Source organism: Siphateles boraxobius, unplaced genomic scaffold (assembly GCF_051911475.1).
Source record: "Siphateles boraxobius isolate OS27281-9 unplaced genomic scaffold, OSU_SipBor_1 57, whole genome shotgun sequence".
NCBI classification, from domain to species: Eukaryota; Metazoa; Chordata; class Actinopteri; order Cypriniformes; family Leuciscidae; genus Siphateles; species Siphateles boraxobius.
Window position 1 is genome coordinate 975,001 of NW_027509183.1, and position 22,137 is coordinate 997,137.

General features: G+C 36.4%; 2 protein-coding genes across 4 annotated transcripts in view; one reads left to right on the forward strand and one right to left on the reverse strand.

Annotated features, from left to right (window-relative positions):
• The window catches only part of vdac3 (voltage-dependent anion channel 3), a 17,902-nt gene extending 8,509 nt beyond the window's left edge, over positions 1–9,393 (forward strand). For all 3 annotated transcript variants that reach the window (XM_077206923.1, XM_077206924.1, XM_077206925.1), the window contains 6 exons: positions 319–471; positions 2,914–2,966; positions 3,605–3,832; positions 4,796–4,946; positions 5,035–5,092; positions 8,693–9,393. In XM_077206923.1, the coding sequence (XP_077063038.1) occupies positions 319–471; positions 2,914–2,966; positions 3,605–3,832; positions 4,796–4,946; positions 5,035–5,092; positions 8,693–8,784 (735 nt within the window). In that variant the 3' untranslated portion in view covers positions 8,785–9,393. The remainder of the gene's footprint in view (positions 1–318; positions 472–2,913; positions 2,967–3,604; positions 3,833–4,795; positions 4,947–5,034; positions 5,093–8,692) is intronic.
• ikbkb (inhibitor of nuclear factor kappa B kinase subunit beta) overlaps positions 9,381–22,137 on the reverse strand; it is a 34,079-nt gene continuing 21,322 nt past the window's right edge. The window contains exons 11-22 of the mRNA XM_077206919.1: positions 21,848–22,042; positions 21,199–21,313; positions 19,111–19,234; positions 18,274–18,425; positions 18,102–18,163; positions 17,032–17,135; positions 15,327–15,376; positions 15,148–15,247; positions 13,276–13,423; positions 11,655–11,776; positions 11,470–11,569; positions 9,381–10,305 (exon numbers count right to left, since the gene is read on the reverse strand). Coding sequence (XP_077063034.1) covers positions 10,258–10,305; positions 11,470–11,569; positions 11,655–11,776; positions 13,276–13,423; positions 15,148–15,247; positions 15,327–15,376; positions 17,032–17,135; positions 18,102–18,163; positions 18,274–18,425; positions 19,111–19,234; positions 21,199–21,313; positions 21,848–22,042 — 1,320 coding nt within the window. The 3' untranslated portion in view covers positions 9,381–10,257. The remainder of the gene's footprint in view (positions 10,306–11,469; positions 11,570–11,654; positions 11,777–13,275; positions 13,424–15,147; positions 15,248–15,326; positions 15,377–17,031; positions 17,136–18,101; positions 18,164–18,273; positions 18,426–19,110; positions 19,235–21,198; positions 21,314–21,847; positions 22,043–22,137) is intronic.

Genomic DNA, 22,137 nt, shown 5'->3' on the forward strand with positions numbered 1-22,137 from the left:
ATTTCCTGTTTACAAATGTGCTTCAAGAAAAGTAAACATCATATTAAGCTTTATTCTATGTAAAGCTTGTGTCCGACTACCAAAGTCTTGCATTAAAAATTAAATTTTGCAACAAAATAGGGAGTTAAAAACTAACTTGGTACGAACTAGTGATACTTCATGAGCAACCCAACCCTCCTCATCCAATCCTTTCTTCAATCTCTGTTAATCTCTGAATCCCTGCTCTTCCTCTCTCCCACAATTCTGCATCTCTCTCTATTGTTCTTCCTCTCTTTCCCCGCATTCTTTCACCTCCTGTGTTTTCCTCTCGTTTCTCAGGAGTTTTCCACCGGCGGCTCCAGTAACACAGACACCGGAAAGGCGGCCGGAAACCTGGAGACCAAGTACAAAGTGAAGGATCTGGGCTTGAGTTTGAACCAGAAGTGGAACACGGATAATGTTCTGACATCCGAAGTGACTCTGGAAGATCAGGTGAGTCCAGGTCGTCATTTCTAACATATGTGTAAATAGGGCTGGACGATATGGGCAAATTTTATATCACGATATATTTCTTAATTTCGGTCGATACGATATAATTCCGACATCGATATGAACAATATAAAAGCCTCAGAAAAACTGCCAAGAATGCCCACAACAGATTTCTGTACCTACAATCTTCTGAAAAATGACTATTTTTTCAACCTGCTGGAGTCTTTCGGTACTGCACCATAACAAACTACATGAAGCAATGAAATAACCCATCATAACAATAATATTCTCTTCTCAATACCTGCTACAAGACTATGGAAGCATATGGGTAGCAATATTCAATTTGAAATGTAATATGCAAAATGACAATGCATTTCTGTTTTTAATTTTACATTTGACATTACATTTGTGCAACGTTTGGCGCAAAATTAAAATATATCATTTACATTTGCCATTTCATACACTAGTTTTAATATGTAAATTGAATACATATTTTAACACTTTATAAGTTGCAGAATTAAAATGTATTATAGAAATGATTAGAAATGTTTAACATGTTCAAGCTAAAACTATAGCAAAATGATCATTTAAATGTAATTTATTTGCATTTAAACCCACAGTTAAGAAACTTGCGACTGCATTTTCATTAAATGTCCCGCAATAAATGTAGCAAAATTCAATGTGCAAATGCATCCTGAGCCGATTATGCCCGGTCAATCACTGCGTGAAGCTCACGCAAAAAAAAATCTTGTTTGTTTGTAGGGCTGTAGTCAACCAAAGAAATCCTTAGTCGACCTAAGTCTTGTCCTGCGCAACGATTAGTCAACTACAAAAAAAAAAAAAAAGACACAATGTTTTGATTGAACTTTTTTTTTAACAATTGTCATTGAGCATTTATAAAACAACAACGAAAAAACATCAAAAATACATAAAACTATAATAATAAAAAATTCTTTGAAAATTCTTTTTTTTTTTACTGCAAAAAGTGAGGAGCACTGTCCTAGGTCTATAGTAACAGTCACAATCGCGCACCTGACCACACCACATGCTACAAAAAAAATATAACTGCTATCTGCCTCAATGAAAAATCCTAACAAAAGCTCTCGTTTATACAGGCTGTATATTCTTCTTTACTTTCAAAGCTATGGGTTAACTTTTGTCCAGCCGATCTAGGAGTTTTAAAACAAACCCAAAGAGCCTAAAAAACAATCCTAATAATAATAGGCTGTATTGTAGGACTGCATATAGGTTTATTTTCGTTTTGTTACATTATTTAGGCTATTTTCAAGTGTACAAATAAAAACAAAAACATATCAAGAAATCACAATCTATTGAGTCAGCATGATAAAGCCGTTAAAGGGACTGCTCACGTCTTTTGCACGCTCAAGTTCGATTTCAAATGTAGGCGCGCGGTGTGCGCGCTCATTATGGAAGCAACGCGGTCGCGGTGCGACGCGCTCTTTTTTTTCCAAGTGCGTCCACGCCGCATCGAGATAAAAACATATAGTGTATAAAAACATAAAAACCGAAATCAAGTAGCGTTCTAACTGAATGAATACAGCTAAACTACCTATATCCCTTACTGAGCACGAAGCAGCAGCGCAGCCAGCCACAGGTGCGAACCGAGTGTTCTATGTGTGTGCGCTAAACTGTGGCGCTGTTACAAAATAGCCTAAATTAAAGCATTTAAAGTTGGGAATAAACCATAGGCTAATTATATTTAGAATACAGTAATATATAACTGCTTATAAAGGAATAAATATCAAGGAGTAAATCATTGAAAATTTCTTTCTATTGGTAAAAAAAAAAAAATGCTACTGGTCGACCAATAAGAATGTCAGTCGACCAAGACGGCATCGACCGATTAGTCGACTAAACGACTAAAGTTGACAGCCCTATTTGTTTGTGCTTCGTTTGTGCCGGTTAAAGTGTTGTTTGTGCTGCTTCTGTCGAGTGGAACTGCTTCAGATGAACAGGTTTGTTGTGTTCCCGGCTTCCCGCTAGTCGGGACCACTCTCCGGCACATTTTGCAGCGCACTGAAACCTGAAGCTTATCAGATCTCAGATAGCCGAAACACTTCCATACCACTGAATTAGTCTTTCCTCTCTTATCAACTGTTTCGTCTGCTTTCTCCTCACTTGTGGAAGCTCGTTCAGTCACATTTGTATTGCGGTAAGTGGCGCTCATTTAGTAGCTAAAACTTGCCGCGTTGGAGATCAGCGTAATACTTCTGGAACACGTGTCTGTGGTGTACGTCATCACGAAAGTAGCCCATTTTGTTGCTGTTATGTATATTGAAATATAGAAAATGTGTTTAAAAATCATATCACCGTTATTGAGAAAAAAAAATATCTCTATATATTGATATTGAATTGTTGTCCAATCCTATGCATAAACAGTTTGAATGTGTGTGTAATGCAGTATTTTGTCTTGTTTCTGTGAAGCTGGCCAATGGTCTGAAGCTGGGATTGGAAACTTCGTTTGTGCCCAACACTGGGTACGTGAACTCTCTCGAGCAACAGATAGAGTTTACTTTAATAAATAAGGGACTTTTTCTTTAATAAAAGTATCATTTTGTTGATTTTGGATTATGCATTTTGAAATGTGACAGTTGTGAATTGTGTTCAAATTTTCAATATTTATAACAACGTTCTGAATATTTATTTAAGATAATGAATTATATTTAGTTGTTTGTATATTTTTTAAATGACAAAACTGAGCTTAAGGAGAAAAGAAAAATTATTGAATTTTAATTTTCAAAGCCAAATTATAAAAAATTAATTATATTAAATACATTCATATATATATATATATATATATATATATATAATTGGTCTTTTTCATACATTCCCATAATTCAGTTTAAACCCAAATATTCAGTACTGTAATGAAATTAAATTAACAATATATATATTATTATATACAATTATGAATTATATATATGTAATTAATTAAATTTTTATATATATATACAATTAATAATATAAAATCAAAAAAAGTTATTTATTTCTATTTTTTAAATTCAATACTTCCCATGTTAAAATTCATTCATTTCAATCCATTGAAATATGTTTGACTCAGTAAACTCCTCCCAGTAAGTGTTCAACACCGTCATCCTCTCTCTGATATCTTCAGGAAGAAGAGCGCTAAGCTGAAGACGGGATATAAGCGTGACTTCATGAACGCGGGATGTGATCTAGATTTCGACCTGGCCGGCCCCACGGTTCACGCCGCAGCGGTTCTGGGTTACGAAGGCTGGCTGGCCGGTTATCAGATGGCCTTCGACACGGCCAAATCCAAACTCGTCCAGAACAACTTCGCTTTGGGCTACAAGGCAGGAGACTTCCAGCTACACACCAATGTGTGAGGAAACACTTTATTTAGACCGCGGGACTTACTACGCTATATTGCACGACACGTTGCATTTTCTCCCATTCATAAGTAATAGGAGTGAACCAAGTTTATACATCTAAAGTCTTTGGTTTGAGTCAGAAATCTCCACTTCAGCAGCTTTACAAACTTTAGTTTTATTCCTATCTTTATTCTGAAGGGTTTTACAGAGAGGTTTGTTCACGTCAATCGCCTGCTTTATGACATTTTATTCCTAAAAACTTGTTACATTTTTCTGGTTGTTGACAGTATTTTCTGAGTGTTTAAAAGAGATATCCAAAATCCCCTATGATAAAACCGTTAATATGTCACATACAGATTCTCTTCTGTATTTAATTAGATAATAACTTGTTTGTACATACAATTTATAAAACCTTTTATACAAAACAATTATCGTAATGTACTGTGATTAATCACCTGGGGAAAGTATAATATATATTAGTTAATTTTTACTCTTGCTTAAACTCTGAAAAAGCATCCTGTTATCTTAATAATTATTATAGCTTTTATCAAAAGTTTGAATTAATTTTAATTTTCCATTTTAATTTTTGTTAAAGTTTTAGTAATTGTCAATTTTATTCATTTTTATTTAATAAAAAGTTTATTCTAGTATATTGTTAAACTAAAAGTCCCCTGTTAACTAGCTGAAATAAAATGCTCACATTTTTTAAAATATTTTATTTCATTAATATATATATATTTTTTTATGGTTTTATTTTTATTTACTGTAGTAACCCTGGCTCGTAGTGCCAACGAGACGTGATTAACAAACTGTTTATTTTCCTGAAAGTAAGTGTGTGTGTGTGTGTGTGTGTGTGTGTGTGTGTGTGTGTGTGTGTGTGTGTGTGTGTGTGTGTGTGTGTGTGTGTGTGTGTGTGTGTGTGTGTGTGTGTGTGTGTGTGTGTGTGTGTGTGTGTGTGTGTGTGTGTGTTACAGTAATGATGGCACAGAGTTTGGCGGCTCCATCTATCAGAAGGTGAACGGTCAGCTGGAGACTGCAGTGAATCTGGCCTGGACCGCAGGCAGTAACAACACACGCTTCGGCATCGCTGCCAAATACCAGCTAGACAAAAACTCCTCCATCGCTGTGAGTCTACAGAACATCATCCTGTCACTGTCCTTCTAAAACTGACAAATATCACTGATGCTTGATGCCAATGTGTGTGTCTCTTCAGGCCAAAGTGAATAACGCTAGTCTGGTTGGAGTAGGATACACACAGAGCCTTCGGCCAGGTAACAAACACTTTTATTTGTTTAAAGATCAGGCATTACAGATGCCATATTATGTCTTTTACAAAGGCTTGATTTTATTTTTGGGCTCTACTGGAATAAGTTTTCATGCTTGAATGGCCTGGTGAGGGAAAGAACTACAATCCAATGAAGCATTGCAAACAGCATGATCGAATTAAAAACGATCAAAAGTATAAAACTACTCATTTGTAGAGCTGAGATATAACTTGAATTATATATATATATATATTAGGGCTGTCAGTTAAACGCGTTATTAACGGCGTTAACGCAAACCCATTTTAACGGCGTTAATTTTTTTATCGCGCGATTAACGGTCTTTTTGGCCTAGCAAACTTTGTCGTTTTTTTTGCACATGCTTTTGCAATAGGACGCGGCATGGACGTTTTGAAAGCGCAAGCGGATCTAGCTAGACCGGAAACAAAACGACAGGCACGCCGCACACACTTGTTTGGGCTTGCGAGCCGGATGCGCGAGCGCGAATCTCTCTGCTCGCGCGTGGAATATAATGTGCCGAGCACGAATCTCTCTGCTCGAGTCGCGCGCTCTCAGATACGCTGCTCTTGTTAGAATTTTCTCTGGGCTCGCTCAGACAATATGTGCCTGCACTTAAAACGTGTTCAGTGCAATCGCGAATCTCTCCTCTTCCCCAGCTAACAATTTTAGGTTATAAGAACGTTTTCATAACGTTCCCATTAAGTTATAAAAACGTTATTTCTGAATGTTATAGGAACGTTCAAAACGTCCAGTTTTGAGTGGATGACGAGCGCGAGACACCGAAATGGATGCCAATAAAATTCTGAATGGAACGTTTACTTTTAAAAAGTTGCCAAATGGTTCCATTGACGAGACCAAAGTGATCTGTGTGTTTTGTCGTTGTGAACTGAGCTATCATCATCGCAGCACGTCCAGTCTGAAATACCACTTGATGATGGCCAAACACACACGCACACACACACACACACACACACACACACACACACACACACACACACACACACACACACACACACACACACACACACACACACACACAGCTGATGCGAATTCTCCGCCCCCTCGTCAATATCAGGACCTCGTCAGTATTTCTTTCACCCTTTTATTGATGGACAGTGTTACATTGTGTGAGAGATTATTTGCTCCAAGTAAGAATGTTTTAGTGTGAAATTGAACACAATATATGCCAATGTTGTTTTCAATAAAAAACATTTGCACAAAGCAAGCCGATCCACTTTTCCATGTTGATAAGAGCATTAAAATGAGAAAAAATAATGGGACAAAAAGAAATCAAGAGACATTTAGAATAGATAAAAATGTGCGATTAAATGCGATTAATCGCGAGTTAACTATGACATTAATGCGATTAATCGCGATTAAATATTTTAATCGTTTGACAGCACTAATATATATATATATATATATATATATATATATATATATATATATATATATATATGTAGGGCTGGGTACCGAGTTCGGTACTTTTTAGGTACCGACCGAATTGCCTCGGTACTACCGAGTATCGAAACGTGTCTTGTTTTTCGGTACCAAGTTTCGGTACCTAAGTGGTTAATCTCGTCAACGTCAGTGAAACAATAAACATGCAGCTTGATTGGCTGTGGCGGAAAAACACTAGTTTACGCGGCTGCCCAGAGACGTGCCTCGTCACACGTGAGGCTGTAGTGTGTGTGTGTGTGTGTGTGTGTGTGTGTGTGTGTGTGTGTAAGCGTCCAACCCAGATAGATAGAAAATATGTGGAAATGATCAAAAGTGTACCTATGTACCCGACTCGATGCCATAAGCACACGATATATATTGACAAGATAATTGCTGCCAAGACCGGTAACACGGTAAATCTGCACTTAAAAGCGCACAGAATACACTCGAGAGTAGAAACTTTATCCGCCTTCGACTACAAGATCTGGAGCGCGTCACATATAAACCAAAACTCAGCGTATAGGATACTTGCCTCACAGTCATGAGAAATAGTTCTATATATGTTCAAAATATGTCTACTTTTAAACGAAACAATTAGAAATAAATAGTTTGATTACCTAATCCATATAGATGCGCGCGCGCGTTCACTACTGCAGGGATGACGAGTCAGCATCGCAAATTCGTAATAATCATCTTTGCAGCCAACACGTTTAGTAAACACTTGTTCATTAATAAACAATTAAAATATCTCCTTGCAATCTTTTTCCGACACATTTATAATCATTAGGCTACTTTTGCCAGTGCTTTGCGGCAAGCTTCATGTGTGATGAGCGTGAGGCATATATCCCGCACCCCAGTAGCCTATATTTAATTCAATTCACATTTATTTGTATAGCATTTTTCACAATACATATCGTTTCAAAGGAGCTTTACAGAAAATGCATGTGTCTAAATTACAATTTAGAGTGATCTGTTATCAGGGGTGACTGTGTGTAATGCATTTCAATTAATTTTCATTCAGTTTCATTGTTAAACAATGCATTAAGTTAAGGCAGAAACAATGAGCTCATTGAAGTAAAGAATACATGTTGTTAAATGATTAGGAAACATAGAAAACTTTAGCATTGGTGCTTTTTTACAGACTCAAAATATGAGTGTAAAAAAGTCAACAAACTGAAAAAATAAAAGTTTTTTTTTTAGGTAATGTTATATTGATAAAATTGGTATCGAAAAAAGTATCGTTCAGGAACCGGTATCGAAGTCAAGGTATCGGTATCGGTATCGAAAATTTTGTTACGATACCCAGCCCTATATATATATATATAAAATAGTGTGTGTATATATAGTTTTTAAATTTAAAAAAAAAAAAATTATTTGGAAAATATGCATATATACATATATAAGAATAAGAATTTCAGATTTTAAGACTGTAGGGAGATCGACTTTGTCATTAACAGTGCTTGATGGGAGTGGGCGGAGCTAAAGAGCTATTTTGTTTTTGTTGCTTTTTTCAACTCCCTGATTGGTGGAATTTTTTCTACAGCATCATGGTTAATGTAGATTTCACTAGAAATTCCACTGTTAAACACTATTATTTTAAAAAATAAGCAGAAATAACAGGCTGACGGCTTCAGCAGAAGCAAATACCATTGATTAACAACCTTGTTTCTCACGGTAGGGCTGTCTTTAAAGGTTTATAAGTTGTCGTTCAAAACCAAATTCCTTATGAAGAAATTGAGTTTTTATTTCTGGAAATCGACTGTTGACCTTTATGAAGCCCCTCCTTCTGAAAAGCACACTGTGCTCTGATTGGTCAAGCGCTTTGACCATGTTTGGGAAATGTCCATAACCGCCAGTTTAACACACAGGCCCCACCCCTTTATTCTGCGTATGAATTATTATAATGTGGAATATTGTGACGTGTTCGTTCCCAGAAGAAACTCAAGACTACAATTGAGGCGTTTCAGGGAGTTCAGAAACACTGACACTGATGTAGAGAATAACTCCCGCTGGAGGGACTTTGAAACATTTTTCATGCTCAAACATCAACATTACACACTAAAGAGAGTTGTAAAAAGCATAATAGGTCCTCTTTAAATCTTTAATAAGTGCCAATGAAGCATAATGAATGTCTTGTATCTTCTGCAGGTGTGAAGCTCACTCTATCTGCTCTGATCGACGCCAAGAACTTCAACGCCGGAGGACACAAGATGGGCATGGGCTTCGAGCTGGAGGTGTAATGATGGACAGAAGCAGAGAGGCATCAACGGAAAGAAAAGAAACATGAGGAGCTGACAGCACGACTTCAGCGCCTGCAAAAACACACTTTTCCCCTGTAATTCCTGGTTAACTAATCTGGCCTTAAACCCTCTAGAACCTCAACCAATAAGAAACAGGATCACCAGTCACATGATTTCTGTCCACACCAATCCTCCATCACCAGCTCACTATGTGACAACATCATATAAATTATTAATGTTACACATGTGGAACCATATCATTTGTTGTTTTTTAAATTGAACTAGATAAATATCCTAATTGTTTTTAGTTTCTGAAGCGTCACACAGGAGCTGATGTGTTTGTAGTGCTTATAGTTAAAGGGTTTAATGGTACTCTCTGAATGTCAAGCCCCTCACTCACATTTGTCCACTTTCATTGCCAAACACGTATTTATCACACAAGACGGTTGTCTATGTTTGTGGGCTGGAGTTATTAGAGGACACTCCATGACCTTCTCTGTATTTCTTGTTTTTATTCCCATAAAAAACCTGATTTATGTTAAAAGAAGAGGACTAGAAGAAGAAAATGATGTTGTGGAAATTAATAAAGAGGAACGTTGACTGAATTAACTTTATTCTCACTTGCTTTTCATCCTTGTTAGAAGTATTAAAAAATGAAATGTTTAAAATTAAATTACACTAGAAATCAAAAACAAACACAATTTTTTTGGATACACCAATATATTTTTTGTTTGTTTGGAAAAAATAAAATAAAAACTACACCAGGGTTAGTATAGTTAACTAAAACCAAAAAAGACTTGAAATGAAATAACATAAAATATAAAAACAAACTATCTCAGCTTCATTTTTCTTTTTCAATTGGTTTAACTTGACATACTAAAAATAAAACAAATTCATTAAAAACTATAAAGACAAAAACAACAAAATTAAAAATATTAAAAAAAAAATTTCCAGCATATAAAAATAACTTCCTCAACTGAATCTTGAATTTGAATATTTCATAAGTTCACGTGCTCACGGACAATCTGATCACTCGATGTGAAAATGTGGACGTTTGTTATTGTTTTCATGAAGATTTCATGACAAAAGATAAACCTCTACTCACAGTGAGATAATGAGGAACTCGGACAGATTCATATTTACATTTAGCAGACACTTTTATCCAAAGCGACTTACAAATGAGGAACAGCACAAGCCATTTGTCATATAGCCAATACATGTGAAGACGCGTTTGCATAGAAGACAGCAGCAAAAACATCAGAAAGACTGGAAAATAGTCAAGTACTAAATTATAAAACATAAAAAAAACTGTTTTCATGAAGGTAAGAAAGGCATCCAGTTTGCCTGGCCAGCACACACTGCCTGCAGTATCGTGTTTCCTCCAGTTGGTGGCGGTACAGCATCAATTCTCTGCTTTTGAGGTAATGAGAAGTTCTCTCATATGAGCAGTTTGAGTGACAGGTAACAGTGACGTCAAGCCAGATCCTGCCCTCCATTCAACCACTTCCACTCCCTCAGTATCTAAAAGAGGAATATCAGTAATGATCAATATAATCTTTCATCTCTTAACGTGTATTCTGGGGTAGATTCACAAAACATCCTTAAGAATTACATTTTCTTACTTGAAAACAAAGTTCCAATTTTTTTCCCCAAAAAATACTTATTGTTTTTATCTTTCTTAAAATTGCTCTGAAGACAAAACTTAAAAAATGCACAATTCATAAACACAGAAATCACAAATGAACCCTTAGATCAGGATGACCTTGTGTGTATGATGTTTTAATTAATTTATAGAGTTATTCAAATCAATAATTGCAATTAATCATCACAATATTACACTAGTTACATGTTACACCTATTATGATTACTATGGATTTGCTCAAGTACTCCAATGATCGATAATGTCAACAATTATTGTCATGATTATTCGTGCTGTGACTTTTTGCTAATGATTTTGAAGTTTTTGTCTCCTAAAAGAAAGAAGCTATTCTGAACCGAAACGAGTCGTCAGTAATTCAGTCTCACTTCCTGCTGGACCTGCTAGGTTTGTAACTAATTTGCATAATGTCAGTCTCTGGTCTTGATTGGCTGAACAGCGTCTCTTAGCTCCGCCCTCAAACACTGTAGTGTATCTGAGACCGGAAGAGTTTGGTTCGTGTTGTTCATGTCGAGAAGACGCTGTTTTCTGCTGACAAAGCAAATCCACTTTGATGAGATTGATGCGGTAAAACCCACGCCATCATTACTGTTCGTATCATTGTGTATCAAGAGCTGAGATTCAGATATGATATGAGTGTTTAGATTCTGACCAATCACAGCAGAGCAGCTCTCAGAGAGGCGGGGTTTAGAGAGACTGAATCCTTGATGAACGCTTTCAGACACTGAGAGAAAAGAGCTGATGCTGCAGTGGATATTATGAGAATATTAAAGTGTGGTTTGACCTTGGATGCATGTAAACGACCTTGGACGCATACATGTAAACTTGTTCTAGGGACAAGTGTTTTAATTAGCTCTAGCTACAAGCACCATGATACACGCATTGGATGGCTTTTGTCATTATGTGCATCTATGTTTATTGTATCTGTCCCTATACAAGTAAAACATTAAATATATAAACCTATTTTGGGAGACAAAACTAGTAACCAGAATAATAGGCGCATTTAATGAATTGTTCCGGCTGATTACCTGCATGCTGGACTCAGTTTCCTGAATGGTGTCCTGCACTAAACTCTGCAGACGGTTCTCGAACATCTTACTCTCCTCGATCACAAGCTGAGACTCGTCTCTAAATCAAATACAAGAGAGAAACGTTAGTGATGGAAACATGTAAATGTGTGTCACACACACACACACACTGGCGCTGGACTCACGTCTCCGGTGTGTCAGGAGGGCTGCTGGGATGTGAAGGCCTGTGTGACATCAGCGGGTGTCCGGGGGCCGGCGGGGTCCGTCCTCCATCCGGACTGCCACTCACGGGACTACGAACCTTACTCTGAAACACACCAGCTCAAATCAAGCATCCGGAACAGTGCGATCTGTTGCATGCGGCATATTTAGGCCATCTGGGGTTTCTATGTCAACAAGTCAAGTCCGCTTTTAACAATACAGATTGTTTCAACGCAGCTTTACAGTGATAATAGGAAAAAAAAGAAAACAGAGATTGTTTTGGCGCTACAGCAGATCTAGAATAAAGTTATTGTCCAGCTAAAGTTAGTTTTGATTGACTGACTTCTGTTGCAAAGATCATTAGTTATTAATTTAGGGACCGCTTACACGACACCGTTCTAACAGATATTTCTATGCATGCATAAATCGTGTGTAGCGGTGAGCGGCCCACACACTAACGCGGGGCTAGTTGTAACACACATGGTTCTAGATGGAAACACACATTTAATATTCAACAATATTATCGACATCATTAAATGAAACTGAACTGAGCTGGACGATGACATCACTGTTTTCTCCAGAGCGGCTATATAAATAAATGAACTAAATTAATAACTTTTTTACAACAGAAATGAACCATCACTGAACTTACTTAAGCTGGACTGTGATGCAGTTTTCTTCTAGAAACAAACTTTATTGCATTATTTTCCTTTTATCTCTGTAAAGCTGCTTTGAAACAATCTATATTGTAAAAAGCGCTATATAAATAAATGTGACTTGACTTAAAACTTAGTGTATTTAACAGTTGCAATATTGACACTATATAGAGAAAAAATTGCACAAAAATTAAAAAATCTTTAGAAGATATCACTGAACATTTATTTAACCATAGCAAAGGTAAATTTCTTGCATGAGTAAATTTTTCATCTCTGTTTTTTGTGTTTATTTAAAATTAGACAAATCTGATGTTATTTTAATTTTATATCTGATATTTAACAGTTGAGATAGTTATTAACTAGCCGGTTTTAAATCCCAGAATCCCACATTGTGCCCCTATTATGCCTACGCTATTCTATTCTATACCTTTATGAGTTCTATTGAGAAAACATGAGAAAAAGTTGAATAAAGACTGAGAGTCAATGTTCAGAAATTAATGTTAATTCTTGTTAATTAATCCATGTTAATGAGAATTATTATTATGTTTTAAACTATGCTGTATAGCTGTGTTTTGCGGTGTGTTCGTTGTCAAACTCAAAAATTTGTTCATTTTTAATTATTTAAAAAAGTTAATAATTGTATTTTATTGACAAAATATTTTAGTTTGTCTTGTATATTTTAAGCTGTCATTTGGTCATGTTACAATGTAATGGGGCATGTTGTCACATCTCACTTCCATTCTTTTGGAGTAAATCAAGAGAAAAGTATAAACTGTATTAATGAAACAAAACCACAAAAATTGTACTAGAAATGTAAAATTATTGTGGGGAAAAGAACCCCAAGTAGGTTTACACAAACTGAGAAAGTCAAAAAGCGTTAGGTTGTGCCCTATCTCCCCTACTGTGGATAGTATGCACCCCGGAGGACTAGTACGAGTAGTATACGTACACAGGCGACTTTGAGCAGGTTCCACAGCTCCTTCTGTCTCTTCTCCTGCAGATGAAGGAGTCGTTTCTCACTCCGGGCCATCGCACTCACCATCCCCTCCACACGGGGCAGCAGCTCCAGCACTCTCTGACGGCACACCATCGTCTTACTGCACACACACAAACCTTTACTTTACACATGTTTAAATGAAATATTACAAACACTGAACAAGTCACTCTTTGACAGTGACAGTATGCATGCAAGATAGAGCAAGGAAAATATCAAGGAAACACACAAAAAAATGGAAAAAGGAGTCCAAGTTCCAAACTAATTAGATACGACACACAATTAATTGACCTGAACATTAATAGCTGTCTATCAAAACCTCAGCTGCCTATCTAGTGTTTTCACTATATACCAGTACAATTTCACAATTCTCTGAACCAATTTTGTACCTTATCAAAAAGTCAAGACACATTAATAGCGCTTTATTAAATACAAATTGTTTCAAAGCATCTTAAAGGGATAGTTCACCCCCCAAAAAATTTAAATTCTGTAATTTATTCACCCTAATAAATGCTACAAACAGCACATTAAAACATTAGCATGTACCCTTTAATTTTTTTTAAACTAAGTAAACGTTATATTTAATATTAAGTGTATATTTAATATTAAAGTGTATATTAAAGAAACACTACACGTAATAGAACAGGTTGTAGGTCTATATCGACAGATTTCTATTGTCCCGTTTGTTGATATTGGTTACCTACACTACATCGCAGTTTCAAATTTAAATACGGTTGTCTCTCCTGAAATTTTGCATTATGTACTTGAGCAGCATTGAATAAACAGAAAGTGAGCAAAGAGCACTTTATAATTCATGAAATTGTCAATCACTTCAAAAACTACACTGACTGAACAATAAATATATTATTTACATTGTGTTTTGTTGATTATGAAATTATTCGCGACTCAATCGCGAGCACCTTGAGTGGAGTCTGTCCGACCAAACGTCTCTGATTGGTCAGTGCATTCTCGCGCTCAACAAACATGTATATGATTGGCTTAGTTCACCACTTCAAAAACACGACACAAAAAGAGACAGTTGACGCCATAGATATCGGTTGACGCTCTTCACAGAGCGCGCCGCGCATACGCGCGGGACGGTTTAACTTCAATCATCTTTAACCGTCTGTCAGCGGGTAATGAATGGAGGGAGTATTTTTACAATTTCAGTATAAACTAGTTTGTACCGAAATACAAGTTATTTTTACCATTTGATTGGTCACTGCGTTCTCGAGCTCAACAGACATGTTTGTGATTGGATCAAATGTTCACCGCTTCTAAAAAAAATACACGATGTAAATGGAAACCGTTGATAAACCTATCGCTCTTGATAGTGTGCGAACAAATATGAGCGGGAGGGTTTAATGTACCCATACCGAACTGGGTTGGTATATTTACAATTCCACTATCGAAATAGAGGTACTTTTGACAACTGAGTAGACGAAATTCTGTCTGATGTTCTCCTGACATGAAGTTAATCAAAGGGTCGGAAGCATAAAAAAAATATTTCTAAGATACTTAAATCAAATCAAATGTGTTATTCACTGTTAAGATAATGATAATTTGTTATATACTGAAAATTATTTTTATTATTTAATAATTTATTTAAAAATGTAACGTTACTATTCTATCATATATTTATGTGATATTTTTTTGGCTTATCAGAGTATAAAGTTGTTCAGTTTTAAACATGTATGGAGTTCAATATTAGAATGCTGCCTATGTAGACAACAGACATGAACACTAGGGATTGAAACAGAGCTCATATTATATCACAGCCGTCAATAATGTTGATGGAATCTAATTAAATGTCTCACAGGAACAGACCTCAGGTGTGTGTAAAAGTCCCGTAACTTCCTCTCGTAGAACTGTACGGCTTGAACCACCAGTTTGATGACTTCTTGACAGTCGCCATTACTGCGCTGCTCTGGAGACAGCAAAGAGACTTTCAGATCACATGATGGAGCGGCTCATTCAGTCTGAGGATGTTGACTAGTGTATCTTACCTCTGGGTTTCTCTCTCAGTTTACGGAAGAGCTCCATTGCCTTCACCTCACTGCAAAACACAACACAGGTGAGTGGGAGTGTATGAAAATAAACACACACTCATGGTATTTCAGGCAGTCAGACACTGGCTTACATCAGTGTGCTGGGAAACAAGTCATGTTTATGATGTATCAGACTACAATAACACGTCTGAGGAAGAACAAATCAGTGGATTTGATAAAGTAAGTTAGTGGGGTTCATGACACTGAATCTCTGAAAGATATTCAAGAGTTTATTATATAACGCCTACTGTATCATATTTGATAGTAGTGTTGTCACGATACTGGATTTTCCAACTTCGATACGATACCTTGAAAAATATCGATATTCGATACCATGGGAAAACTGCCATACAGATGGTTTGATTATTATCTCTTAATTTTTTGATAATTTGGGTAATTTTGTTGAAATAGCTTTCACACAGTACAGGGAGGCTTTATTTGAATCTTTGAACTAAATGTACACAAAAAAAGACAGTAAACAGCCAGTAATAAAATAAGAGCAAATAAACAATTTGCAAATGATAGCACAAATAAATACAACAGAGTGGCATGAAATAAAACAGCTTTAAGTTCTCACGTGGCTCTAACAGTAGTCTTCCGGTAAGAAATACTACAGCAATTAAAGATGTAAAATAGCACTAGATAGTCTTCATTTTAAATATTAAATACAGATAAATGCTTAATTGTAAGCATTTATCTTAAATTAAAGTTAAAGTTATGCAGTCAAGAGCAGCAAATGACTTTCTCTTTGTCTTTTGTTATTTGATTAACATTAATGACAGAAAGCAGCAGGTTTATTAGGCTGCTGTCACTTTAAGAGCTAATGCGCTTAACATGTGTTAACTATTTATATCCCAAAACTGACTGTTTACCTTAATATGCACCAAGACGGGCATTTGAAACATTTTGTGTGTATTTGACCATTTAAGCGCAATAAGCCACGAAAAATAACTTTATTTGATTCTCGCGCTGCTTATATAGTATAATATAATATCAGTGGTGCGCACGCTTTTGGTGTGAGCACCAAACCTGCGCGAATTAGTAAAATGATGCCCAATACAAGCACTATTCTACCGGAGCGAATGAGACGAGCGAGTGAGAGGAGAAGGTGTGTGTCAATTCACCGTCGGAGAGAAGAGAGGTATTGATACTGGAGAAAATGAGGATATTATCGATAAATATCGATTTTTTGACAACACTATTTGATAGGCCTTTAAATTATCATCAGGATCAAAACTTTGCACAAAAAAAGCCTGTCACACACAATCTACTTCATACTTTGTCATCTGATTTTATAGTTCACACTTTTTAATCAAGTAAAGGCCTCTTAGTATCATTGTATAAACATTCACCTTCAAGTCACGTGTCTTTTAACCATGATATCTTTACTGATTTGTAAAAAGTGAATGTAAAAACTCTAACCTTAAACAGAGGCATTTTTTTCCTTATTGAGTATGAGCTTCATATTCTTACTAAATCATAACATATGAGCACTAAAAGCCCAATAGATCAAATATGATTCACACCAAACATTATATCATCAGTATGACTACATGAGACTATTATGTGTGTGTGTGTGTGTGTGTGTGTGTGTGTGTGTGTGTGTGTGTGTGTGTGTGTGTGTGTGTGTGTGTGTGTGTGTGTGTGTGTGTGTGTTGTTTACAGCGTCTCTAAAGCCTCTCCACTCCTCCACGGCTGTCTCTGGAGTTCAACAATATCAGTTTGAAGGGTCATCATCTCCTCTTCCAGTTTAATCACGTCTTCTGTCTGATGCACACACAATTACAACACTAAAACACACGGTTACAACCACACAAACATTCCCTATGATAGCAAATACATAGGGGTATGACGATACACAATATTGGGTTCACGAGAACGAGATGAGATGATATTTTTAAGAAGCACTATATTTAAGAAATCAATGACAATGTGACTGGAAAAATATTCAACTGAAAGTCTCACAATGCAGAACAATGCAGGCGCATCTAACTAATCTAGGGCTGTCACTAACAATTATTTTGGTAATCGAGTAATTGTTCAATTATTTTAATAATTATTTAATCGGATTATATTTTTGTGGTAATAACAATACAACAAACAATCAAGTGAACAATAAAATGACCTTTAAAATGACAAAATACATATATAATAACAACAGGGCAATAATAATTAGTATAAATAAAGTATCAAAATCAAGTAATTTTATGGTTTTATTGAACAACATAATGTAATATAAATAATATTATCAACTTATGCACATATATTACAACAAATACCTGGCGAGGGCGCCAAAGGGCTTTTCTTACACTTTACAACATGATCAAATCCTTGTTTAATATTAGCCAAACAACTTTTAATTCAAATGTCCAGTTAATCTTTCATATTTGGCCACTTCTTTACGATAGAGATGCTACAGCTGCTGTAATTTCTTGAACAAGAACTTGTGGACATCAAAAAATGCAAACTCCAGAGCGAGGGTTTTATTTTAAAATCGCAATGAACAGTTTATATAATTAATAACATACTGATGTATTCTCCTGTGATAGAGTACGTTAATAAGTGATAGCACTATGCTATGCTATATTATGATTTCTAAACTGTTTTAATATATCGTGCAGCCTTAGAAAACGATCTAATTATGCGGTTCATGGATTCTCGAATCCCAAGACAGCTTTTCACCTCAACTAAACGAGAAATATTTTGTATATACAACATCAAATAGGCTTGTACCTGTCCACAGTCGAGGGCGGTTTGCTCCATTTCTCTCCAGACACTCAATAATTTTTCAGAAGCTGGAAAACATGAGCAGATCAACACTTTAGGTGTTCAGTCATTCTGTAAGTAATGCTAAAAACAGACCTGAGTGTCGGTTCGGGTACACTGATATTTAATAGTGTCATACCGATCCCCGTAGCTCTCTGCTCCTGGTATTTGTCGATGTCGATGTGCAGACTAGTGCTGAAAAACTCCAGCGTGGCTCTTAACCTCTGGTGCATCGACACCATCTCGTTCTTCTGCTTTGACAGTGTGCCGTTATGTCTGAGGAGACTCATGCTGGAAGAGAGAGAGTGAACGAGTCATTTTACAGCCTCTCACAAAAGCTCTATATAAATAAATATGACCAATTTGTTTACTTGTTTGATTTATTTTTTATTTAACCAGATGATATCACTGAGATTTAAAACCTCTTTTTCAAGAGAGACCATTAATAAATGGGTAAAGACTTTTCAATAAAGTAGCATTAGTTAACCTTGTTCTAGAGTGTTACCAATAAATATTACTGGTTTTGTGATTTATGGGTTCTAAAGAAAAAAAATCAGAATCTTTAATTAAATTGTAAAATATTTATTATCTTCTGTTGTTGTAAGTGAGAAGGGGAAAATAAAATTAACTAATAATATCACAGACCAATCAAATACTGATGGATAAAATCATGTCTCGCCCTACATTATTTTCCTGCAAAATGTTCTGTTTCACATTAGAGAACTAAATGTATCGTAAATAAATCCGAAAAAGCGCAAAATGCCACGTTGTTAACTCTTATGCTGTGTTGAAAACCCTATAACACTTGTGGCGTTCGACAGGCCTACAAAAAATAGCTTATAAATCACTTGTTATGCTATTTTATCACCAAATATTGGATTCAATCTTTTTGACACTTGTTTTCTTTCAGTCAAGACAGGTTTTGTATTTATTTTTGAAACTGACAGCCTCTCACTTCAGCTCGTTCATGTCTTACATGGCTACTTTCTGTCCTTGCTGCAACCTCTGCCAGTCCTCCTTCAGCGCGCGGATGGTTTGCCACGCTTGACCCCACGTGCGTCTCTGGGAACTGTAGGGCAGAGAGCGTTTCGGCTCGTTCTCTACATCACAAAAGACAGAGCAGTTTAGTGACCCTTCTCTGAGGTGTAGACACTACCAGTATTGCATGGTATTGTGGGCACTTTAAAATACTGTAAATGATTTTAGATAACTTATAACAAATTGTTTAGATTTTTGAATGGTTCTTTTCTGTCAACTAGGGCTGGGAATCGACTCCTCGTTTAGAACCTTTTTCATTTTAACAAAGCTTCAACATTTCACCTCTCGCTCGCTAATAGTGATTCATTTACATGAAAAGGTTCTTTCGGCTAGTTTGTTTCAATGAACCAGGTCAAAAAAACTATTCAAAGGTTATTTTACAGTGAAACTGGTTATGTTGTCTACAATTTTAGGCGCTGCACGGACTTGGACGAGATAATAAATCATGACGTGATTAAGGGTCTAGGATCTTATTTCCATTTTAAAATAAAATTCTAGTTTTTTTTTTAATCTTTACTTTTATTAGCCAATGATAATTCTAAAAGAAGACGTGTCGAGAGCACAGATCAGTGGCCGAGAGTTGCTATAGTAAAAAACGCAACTTCGACGTGCATCTGATTGACCGATAAACCACACGCTCTTATATCAGTGTTGTTGTAAATGTTCTGATTATTTTATTTCAGTGTACAGTGTAATTCTGTGCAAAACATACAGTTAAAGTAAACTTCATTCAGTTGAACAGCGCACATGTATTTCACACACTTCATGTCTTGTTCCATCCTTGCAAAAAAAACATGTCCACAAATAAGCATATATTTTTTTTAGCAATACTGCTGTGCTATGAGCTACGACCCATTTCAGGGGCAATGCAGCCAAAATTACAACTTTCTACGACCGATATCCTGTTAGGATCCTGCAATAAAAAAAACAACTAAAAAAAACAAGAATCGAAAAATAATTAAAAACAACAGTGAGGAATCGATTCCAGAACCAGGAATCGGAATTGGACTCAATTCCAAACATTTCGTAAATCGAACAGCCCTACTGTCAACTGGTTAAATTTAACAACACTTCTTGTGTGCTGTTAAAAGAGGCGTGGCACTTGTAAACAACCACAACATGGATGAGAAGCTGTTAGTGTTCGGCTGAATGAAAATGCAGATTCACTCTCTGACAGTAGGTGGCGCTTACAGAAGGGCAGAAATAATAAAGTTGCATCGGTTACCTGGTTAATTTTCTGTTTTTAACTTGTTTTCATGAAGAAGAAAGGAAGTCAACCAGTTACATGTTTTCAAACAGCCGTTCAAATTATTAAGCAACACCAAATACTTAAAGAAACAAACATTTTCACATTTTAATTAGGGATGCACCGATATGAACATTTCGGCCGATACGATAATTATTTATATTTGATAACTGATATATTGGCCGATAAATCTAAATCCACAGAATTCATAACATTCTTTTAGAGTTGTGTTCTCTTTATAATTTTATGTAGCCTATGTGACAGACTTGCACTGCACATGTTGCACTTACTGTAACTGTATTTTCCTTTTCAAAGTGATTCCAATCATATTTCAAGCAATTCAAAACCATCATGGCGAACAGGTCACATCTGAAGTGTCTCAGCTGAAGGAAATAATCCATTATTTACTAGCTTTAATATATTGGCCAAATTTTCTTATCGGGTCAATAACGAAAACATTCAAAATGAACATATCAGCCGATACCGATATGGTGGCCGATATATTGTGCATCCCTAATTTTAATCTGGACTAAAACCGATATCTGAAAAGTTCTGATTGTTTATTATAGTTCTTCTGCACTTCAATATTTGAAACATTTGCTTACTTTATACATTGTTGGTATTGTTTTATTGCATTTAAATGTTTCAAAGTTTTTGTTACATGGAAAAAAAGCTATTAACTTTGTTTTTAAAAGGAAAACATGTACATTTCTCTCAATATAGTGATGAAGTCTTAAGATTACTGAGGTGAACGAGGGCAAGAAATGGACAGTAACTCACGGACGAATCGGATGTTCTCAGGAAGGACACGTGGCGTAAACTGAGGCTCGTAACTGCAGCACGAACGGTCAAACAGGAAAACAAGCGGCTCATCCGTGCGCCGGGCGTCCATCAGCTAAAAACACAACACAATCAGGCTAAACTGGGTTGGATTAGTGTTGTCAAAAGTACCGACTTCGGTACCAAGTTGATACTGAAATTTTAAAAATGTGGCGTCTTGAGCGGAATCATAAACGCCTCTGAATGACCATTGTAAGTTACTCACAAGCTCATCACATGTCTGTGATTGGCTACGATGATCAGAGCTTCAAAAACATGTTGTAGATATACATCAATGACGCTCTTCAGCGAGCGCTTGCACAGATACACACGGGAGCGTCTGAAAGCAGGCGTCTATCAGTGGATCGGTCCAATGGCGCTTTCAAAACACTTTCAAACGCTCCCGTACGTTCATCATTGCAGCCAATCACAGACATATCCGATGAGCTCGAGAACACAATGGCCAATCAAATGTGTTTATGATTACACTCAAAGCATCACATTTTTAAAATTTCAGTACCGACTTGGTACCGAAGTCGGTACTTTTGACAACACTAGATTGGATTGACTTTAAAAATTTGCTGTAGCATCAAAAAGGTGTCAAACATACGCTATAATCGATGGCGCACTGCATGACGCTGTTCTGCGGCTCAAGGGCAAGTCCCGCCTCCAGCAGCAGCTCCTGATTGGCCGGAGGAATGCGAGCGTCTTGTGCGATTCGTTCCTGAAGGGACGCCACGTCTTCCAGCGGCTGCACGGAGTAGGTGAATATTTCAGCCGAGGTCATGTTGAGTACGTGGACCAGCTGAGAAGAAAGAGACGATAAAATTAGCATATATATGCATAACACTGGCATAACGTGGAGGATTAGGATGATTCTGAGGGGCCATTTGCTGCTGT